This window comes from Garra rufa, chromosome 5 (genome assembly GCF_049309525.1).
Source record: "Garra rufa chromosome 5, GarRuf1.0, whole genome shotgun sequence".
NCBI classification, from domain to species: domain Eukaryota; kingdom Metazoa; phylum Chordata; class Actinopteri; order Cypriniformes; family Cyprinidae; genus Garra; species Garra rufa.
Window position 1 is genome coordinate 14,542,842 of NC_133365.1, and position 8,147 is coordinate 14,550,988.

An 8,147-nucleotide genomic window follows, 5' to 3' on the forward strand; every position below is an offset into this window, starting at 1 on the left:
TGAGATGAGGGAGACATGCAATATGTGCAGGGCAGGGGGGCCTCCAGGACAGGTTTGAAAACACCTGCTCTAAGTCAATAATTTTCAAAAAAAAATTGAGTTTACCCTTTGGGAAACTATAATGGAGTCTTCAAACATACCCGAAAGCCTATAAAGCCTAAAGGAAAACTCAAAACTTCACAAAACCTGGTGAGCATGTGACTGGTGATTCTAAACAAGCATGCAAAGTTAAAAAAAGATCGGACCACAGCTGGCACTAAAACAGCCATAACCGTTTAAAAACTAATTTTTAATGTAAATTACCTGGATTTGACAAAAATCATTTTAAATAATTGATTTAGTTGTTAACAGACTTGCTAAATAATGTATTTTTTCATATGTGCTTAAATGACTTAAAGCGCTTGAACCCTGGTAGCTAATTTATTGGTTTTAGCAACTTTTTAGCTTGGCACAAAAATACTGTATGTTATCTTACCTTCACGTAGCCGCTCTTAAAAAGTACATTTGGAAAGTCATACCTGTTAGTAAATACAGGTGTCAATCCCAAACACTGACTGTGTGAACATAGCCAGTATGTCACAGTGCTTCGCCAGGATGTGCCTTTCCTTAATGCAATGCAGACATCCTGACATCCTGAAAGTCTCATTCCCGTGGGAGGAGAAATAGTAGAGCGGGAATTCACAGAGACTGAGTTGTGCCCACTGATAGTGATGTTTATTTGCACACGTTATCAGTTTGTTTTAGTACCTGATTTAGGAGTTATGCAAATTAGGAAATGATGCAACACACCCAATAATTTTGTGGTGAACTCAATTTGCATGCCACAGCACAGAGGGGGGGCGTGTTTGTGCTGAAACTAATGATAATTATCACTATTTAAGAGCATTTAGCACTTGGTTAATTGAGTTGTGTGTGGTTAATGAATAAGATGTTGATTTTTGCTCTAAAAACTGTTTAGTGAATTTGCCCTAGAACAATTATATTGTCGTCCAAAATTTTGGGGTTGAAATGATTTTTAATGTTTTTCCAACACAGATTTCCAACACTTTCAAGCTTTATATGTTATTAAAAGTGTGTGAAATGTTTATTTTGTTTTGTTTTTTCTCCAGCACTCAGGACTACATTTCAGACACACAGATAACACTGTTCAGTGGCTCAGAGCCATGGAGTCTGTTGGTTTGCCCAAGGTGAGGCCCAAGTACACACTTTTAAAGAAACACACACAGATAAGTGCATTTTATTAGACTTACATTCAAAGGATTTGGCAGAATCAAACAAAACAAAACTATGTCTTGTACACATCGTGTGCCCAGTTTGACAGTTTGGATGGAAGGGTGGATAGTTATTTTACCATTGTTATAAAATGAATACATAAAGGCTTTTATTGTATATTTACTCTTGGTTCAAGTTGTTGACCTAAATTAGCAATGGCTCTGTCAATCATTTTGACTGAATTTTTCTTCCTTTCCCTCAACGGTAGAAAAACACAAGCTAGTTCTAAGTGTAAATATACTACTATACTATTAAAGGAATAGTTCACCAAAAAAATAAAATTCTGTCAATAATTACTCACCCTCATATTTTTACAATGTATCTTACAAGTTAAAACAATGTAACCTTGCTCTCACTTGAAATATGTCCCGACATTAAGTCCTTGAATTTGAGGGTGTTGGACCTGGAAAGTCCTTGAAACATCCTCAAATTTGAAGTTAACCAAGGTGTGGGAACCCTGGCTAAATTTGAGTAGAAATTGGGCGACCCTATAGGTCTCCAACCCGTTCTTAAAAGAATGACATAAAACATTTTGTTTAATACTTCATGCAAGTGAATCATGCCCACCGCTAAAGTTTAGCTGCTAAACTGTAAACACATCACAAAACAATAATGGTGGATACGTCAGTGCTAACATGATGAACTGATGAAAAAACACAGTTTGTAAAACAAAATATGTCTGAGTTACATTATTTATTATTAAACAAAGTAATTGGAATTGCGACAGTCTACATTACTCTGCACACTTTTGAGCACTCACTGCAAATAAAGAAGATTAGAAGCCAAAGAAAATAAAAGCCAAAATTAGAGAAGCAGTCCTTGGTGAAATGACCAGCACACAACGAAAGGATCGAATTGTATTGCTGTGGTATCGTGAAAAAATTTACTTTAACCACTGATTCTTCACATCATTATAATTCAGCAAAGAAAACATTTTGTATTTCGTAGGTAAGCGGGGATTACGCTAATATGTTACCTAGTGACAGATATCAGTAAGATTTGAAAATATGATGACTCATTAAAGGATAAGTATTGCCAAAATGCAACCTGGGCTGTTTTTTTACTGTAAACAAGACAAACTTATATCTAAAAGCATAATTACGACAAAAGAGCCATTTTTGAGATTGAGCGTGATTTCGTTTTGTGGTCAATGGCCGGTGAATGGGAGTAATAACTTTGAGCGCATCAAAATCGATATTTTTTCAACACTAAGAAGGCTCGACACACCATGAAACTTTGCTTGAAGTATCGCCTGGGTCTCTACACATGAACTCGAGCATTGAGAACATTGTTTGTGTACAGTCGTGGCCAAAAGGTTTGAGAATTACATAAATATTGCAAATTGGGAAAGTTGCTGCTTAAGTTTTTATAATAGCAATTTGCATATACTCCAGAATGTTATGAAGAGTGATCAGATGAATTGCGTAGTCCTTCTTTGCCATGAAAATGAACTTAATCCACTGCATTGTTAAGAAGGCTTCAGGGCGTCCAAGAAAGTCCAGCAAGCGCCAGGATCGTCTCCTAAAGAGGATTCAGCTGCGGGATCGGAGTGCCACCAGTGCAGAGCTTGCTCAGGAATGGCAGCAGGCAGGTGTGAGCGCATCTGCATGCACAGTGAGGCCAAGACTTTTGGAAGATGGCCTGGTGTCAAGAAGGGCAGCAAAGAAGCCACTTCTCTCCAAAAAAAACATCAGGGACAGATTGATCTTCTGCAAAAAGTATGGCGAATGGACTGCTGAGGACTGGAGCAAAGTCATATTCTCCGATGAAGCCTCTTTCCGATTGTTTGGGGCATCTGGAAAAAGGCTTGTCCGGAGAAGAAAAGGTGAGCGCTACCATCAGTCCTGTGTCATGCCAACAGTAAAGCATCCTGAGACCATTCATGTGTGGGGTTGCTTCTCATCCAAGGGAGTGGGCTCACTCACAGTTTTGCCCAAAAACACAGCCATGAATAAAGAATGGTACCAAAACACCCTCCAACAGCAACTTCTTCCAACAATCCAACAACAGTTTGGTGAAGAACAATGCATTTTCCAGCACGATGGAGCACCGTGCCATAAGGCAAAAGTGATAACTAAGTGGCTCGGGGACCAAAACGTTAAAATTTTGGGTCCATGGCCTGGAAACTCCCCAGATCTTAATCCCATTGAGAACTTGTGGTCAATCCTCAAGAGGCGGGTGGACAAACAAAAACCCACTAATTCTGACAAACTCCAAGAAGTGATTATGAAAGAATGGGTTGCTATCAGTCAGGATTTGGCCCAGAAGTTGATTGAGAGCATGCCCAGTCGAATTGCAGAGGTCCTGAAAAAGAAGGGCCAACGCTGCAAATACTGACTCTTTGCATAAATGTCATGTAATTGTCGATAAAAGCCTTTGAAACGTATGAAGTGCTTGTAATTATATTTCAGTACATCACAGAAACAACTGAAACAAAGATCTAAAAGCAGTTTAGCAGCAAACTTTGTGAAAACTAATATTTGTGTCATTCTCAAAACTTTTGGCCACTTCTGTACACAGAGTTTACTAAAAAGAAAGTTTTTGAACAACTCACTTTCACTGTTTGAGTTTCCACTCGCGCCCGTCTTGCCAGTCAAGAGGTGTCGATCTCCGAATGCGAGGATGGATAGCTCCTAAAGCATATTTCCATATAAATGCACGGCTAATTCATTGTTTTGTCGCAAGTGAAAAACAATATTAACATTCTATTTGTAAAAAGAGCCTCATATAAGCCTAATATTTCGTCCTATGGAGCCCATTCATTTGCATTCGGAGATCGACACTTCTTGACTGGCTGAAACTGAACAGTATTTATATAATTTTTTACCTTTGATACACAGCCACATCCATCTCTCCTGAGCACGAGCTCATCATCCGGCTCGTTACATGTGTATGCGCTCTGCCGTAGTATACGCAAACGTCGGAAGGGGAAATCAGTGAAAAAACAACAGTCCCGGATGAGTTTGCGCAAGCAAACGTAATCTTTTACCTTTAAGTCGGTTTGAACAATCAGGATAAGCGCAAATAATTGCCATTTTGAATAGCCGCTATACCCACAATCTCTGTGCACTGTGTAAACAATGAGTGTCGTATGCGACAGATCGCTTCCGGCGTTTGCGTATAATACGCCAGAGCGTGTACACATGTAACGTGACTGATGCTGAACTCGTGCTCAGGAGAGATGGATGTGGCTGTGTATCAAAGGTAAAAAATGATATAAATACTGTTCGGTTTCTCACAAAAATTATTATTTTGTGTCTTAGGACATCAATGTATCCTCAAAAGCCGCAGGGTGTAATTTGGATTTGTCTGTGCATGTCTGGTGCCCATCCACTGCCATTGTATGGCTGGTAGACTGCACCAATACAACAATATCTTTATGTATACATAATAAATAACAACTTTGCAGACTGATTACACTGAAGGATAGCTATATTACAAACTCCAAAAATATATATTTTTTCGAAAACCTGTATGGCATGCTCTTTAAATTAGTCCATGTGACATCAGTATGACATCAGTATTCAAATAGAAAACAATTGTGTGAAATATTAATAATAGTTCACAAATATACTTTTTAATCATTAAAATAAATCCTACATTTTTGAATGGTAATGTACAGTAATTGTAGTGTATTATTTATTAATACAATTAAAGGGGCTATATGTTACTTTTCCCCCCAAATAAACGTAACAATAGCCTTTTTATTTGGCTATTTATGACTCAAACATCTCCTGATGAGCATACTGACACCTTGTCAGCTTACAGTGGGTGCACCTATAAGCCTGTATCCTATTTTTCCTATTTTCTGTCGGGTCAGATTTTTCGCGCGCTGTCTACGGATGTGACGTCAAGCGCGTTCATGTTAAACGTTTCAGATCAATCTGCCACCATCGCTAGTCATATATATTGCAAACAAACTTAGTTTCTCAAACAATATATGTATTTGACGGTTCTTACCTCTGTAAACATAATGTTGACTTCTTTGCAGCGGATGACTTGTGAAGTGTGTGCGTACGAGCGCGCGCTGCGAGAGCGAGCAGAAAGGAAGAGCAGTTACGTTTTTTGGCCACAGGTCTCAGTCGCGAGTTTAAATTTCAGAAAGTTACATATAGCCCCTTTAAATACTGCTATTCCTCTTTCAGATATTCTATCCTGAGACCACCGATGTGTATGATCGCAAGAATATGCCCAAGGTGATCTACTGCATTCATGCACTGAGGTACTATAAAGCTTTTGATGCTTCTCTACTCTTCATTCATCTCTTTCACTCAATATACAAAGCATTTCACAGGCTGCCCAAACTAATAAGGTTTGCTTGCTTCATCAGGTTTCATAACCTGAAATTATAAAAATGGCGGTTACTTTGTGGTCATGGTTTCATGATCTCTCAGTTATGACAACAGGTTTGTAGAGCATCAGCATGTATGACTACTTCCTCTTGGCAGCCATTGTCATGGCAATCTCACCACTGAGAAAAGCAACCGTTTTTTGGGGTAATAGTGTGACTAGGGGGTGCCCATACCCATGGGTCCTGCTGGTTAACTTCCTGCCTGTCTTAGGTCATTTCCTGTCACTGTTTCCTGACAATTCCTGTCACTCTGCTCCAGAGACAAAACTCCATTTTACACCTCCAGTCTTGTGTCCTCAGATCATTGACTTCCTGAGAGCAGTACCGTAGGACGTAAGCACATGCGTCCAGTTAATGTTTTATGTTTTTATTTGCTTTATGGATAATCTCCATTCAGCTTTTATGGCCTGCTCAGGATTGAATTCTCTGAAGTATGAACTCTGAGGTGTGATCCTGAACTGTTATGATATCAGATTCCCGCCCTCCCCTGCAGGAAGTGTATACTCAGAGATTAGCAGAGATTTCTGTTTCCTGTCGTAGTTCGCCACCACTGGAAACATGCTACACACAATCTGAAAGCAGTATCTCGTCTGTCCTACTGTAAATGTCTGCCTTTATATTGAAAGCTCATCAATCAGTTTTACCTGGTGACAATAAAATGGACAGATAAATTCCATTAACTTACAATAATATGTTTTTTTTTTAAATAAAATAAAATAAAACTTTTAAAGACATTTATAATGTTACAAAGATTTATTTTTTAAATAGGGCTGGATGAAAATGATAAATTTTTAGATTTTTAATGAAAGGAACATTGTAGCGCACCTCCCATTCAATTAATCACAATAAGCTTTGTGCTTTATTACTTTTGATATATATTATTACAGTATTCAAACAATAAATAGCGTTTTGCTGCTGTTTAATGTGGAGTGGCACATTGCTGTAGCGCATCAGAACGCACATGAACTGATCGCCTCCTCCGCTTTGAAACAGTTACAGCATGAAATAAACATGAATGAACATCCAAAGGTATATATGTCACGCAACGTCACATTTACATCAGAAAAAAACATATTCGGTGACCATAAACTCATTAGTCAGCTAGAAAAATTAACTCTGGCGAGGAGTATTTTGCTAAATATACATCATATAACATATTACTTATAATATTTACTGTTCTTCAGTATTAAGTGTTTTAATAAAACCAAAGGTTTTATGACAGGCACCTTTTACGTTGTAAATGTTTGTTTCAAAAAACAAATTGAAGTAGAAATGTGTAATAGTAATTATATTCAGTTTATTTTAACCTTACATATTATAGTTATGTAGTATCAGCTGACTCTTTGCATTGTTCAGAGATTTTTTTTCCTTTAGAAAATCTGTCATGAACTGTGCCTAATTTATATCCAAAATAATCAGTATCAAATTTAATCAGAATTGAATCAAATTGAATGAATGAAAATGAATAGAAAACTAATCAAATCATGAAATTTTTGTCCAAACCCAGTCCTATTTTTAAGTTCTTTTGCTATCTATTAGGTTAATGCTAATATATAAATATACTATTATACTATTAATATATATTAATGCCTATTCTTCATTGCTTGTTTTTGTTCATTCATAATACATTAACTAATGTTCATTTCTACAGCTTGAAAATGTAAAAAATGTATACATAACCGTTTATAACTTTGTCGTAAGTACTTTTTTGAATACTTGAATATGCCTATTCAGCAAGGATGCATTAAATTTATCAGAAGTGACAGTAAAAGACATTTATGATACAAAAGATTTGTAGTTCAAATTAATGCCTTTCTTCAGTTTTGCCATCATAGGAATAAATAAAAAAATGAATGCAATCTAGTGAGCATAAGCCATTGCTTAAAAAAAAAAAATCTTACTGACCTGCAATCTTTTGAACAGTAGTGTGCATTTAAGAGGAAACCTAAGCTATATTTAGTTCAATGATATCACAGAAAATGGGTGGGCTCTTCTGACAAACCACAACTCACAACACCTTAGAAACCAGATAGCAACACCCTGACAACTGCCCACAAGTGTGTAACTTGCATGGGCAGCACCACTTTTCTCAGAAAATTTCATTTAGCATTCAGTTGTAACATTGAATGACTGAGTGTAGAAAATTGTTCATGAATCATTTTTAAGTAAAAAGCCAGGTAAGTCATTAGTATACTAATGTATGCAAATAGTAACATTTAGACATTAGCAGTCAGTGTGCACAGGGGAATGTGTCTAATGAATGACCACAGGAAGGCTTCTTTTACGGTAAATGATTTATAGTGTTTTCCTGCTCTCTTTTGCTCTCTCTCTCTCACTCTTGTCTTGTGTGTGGGTTGCCTGGCTTCCTCCCGCTGCCTTGCACACGCTCTTCCTTCCTGACCCTGTAGTTAACCCGCTCAGTTAAGACTAGACAACACTGACACTGTGCCCAGAGAAAATCCTAAATGGCTCAGACATCATTAAATCACTTTCAGCATTTACTTTGCATTAGAATATTAAACAT

General features: G+C 37.4%; 1 protein-coding gene across 1 annotated transcript in view; it reads left to right on the top strand.

Moving 5' to 3' along the window:
• Positions 1–8,147, top strand: part of iqgap2 (IQ motif containing GTPase activating protein 2) — a 71,887-nt gene that overhangs the window by 22,351 nt on the left and 41,389 nt on the right. The window contains exons 4-5 of the mRNA XM_073839782.1: positions 1,110–1,187; positions 5,418–5,494. Of these exons, the coding sequence (XP_073695883.1) occupies positions 1,110–1,187; positions 5,418–5,494 (155 nt within the window). The remainder of the gene's footprint in view (positions 1–1,109; positions 1,188–5,417; positions 5,495–8,147) is intronic.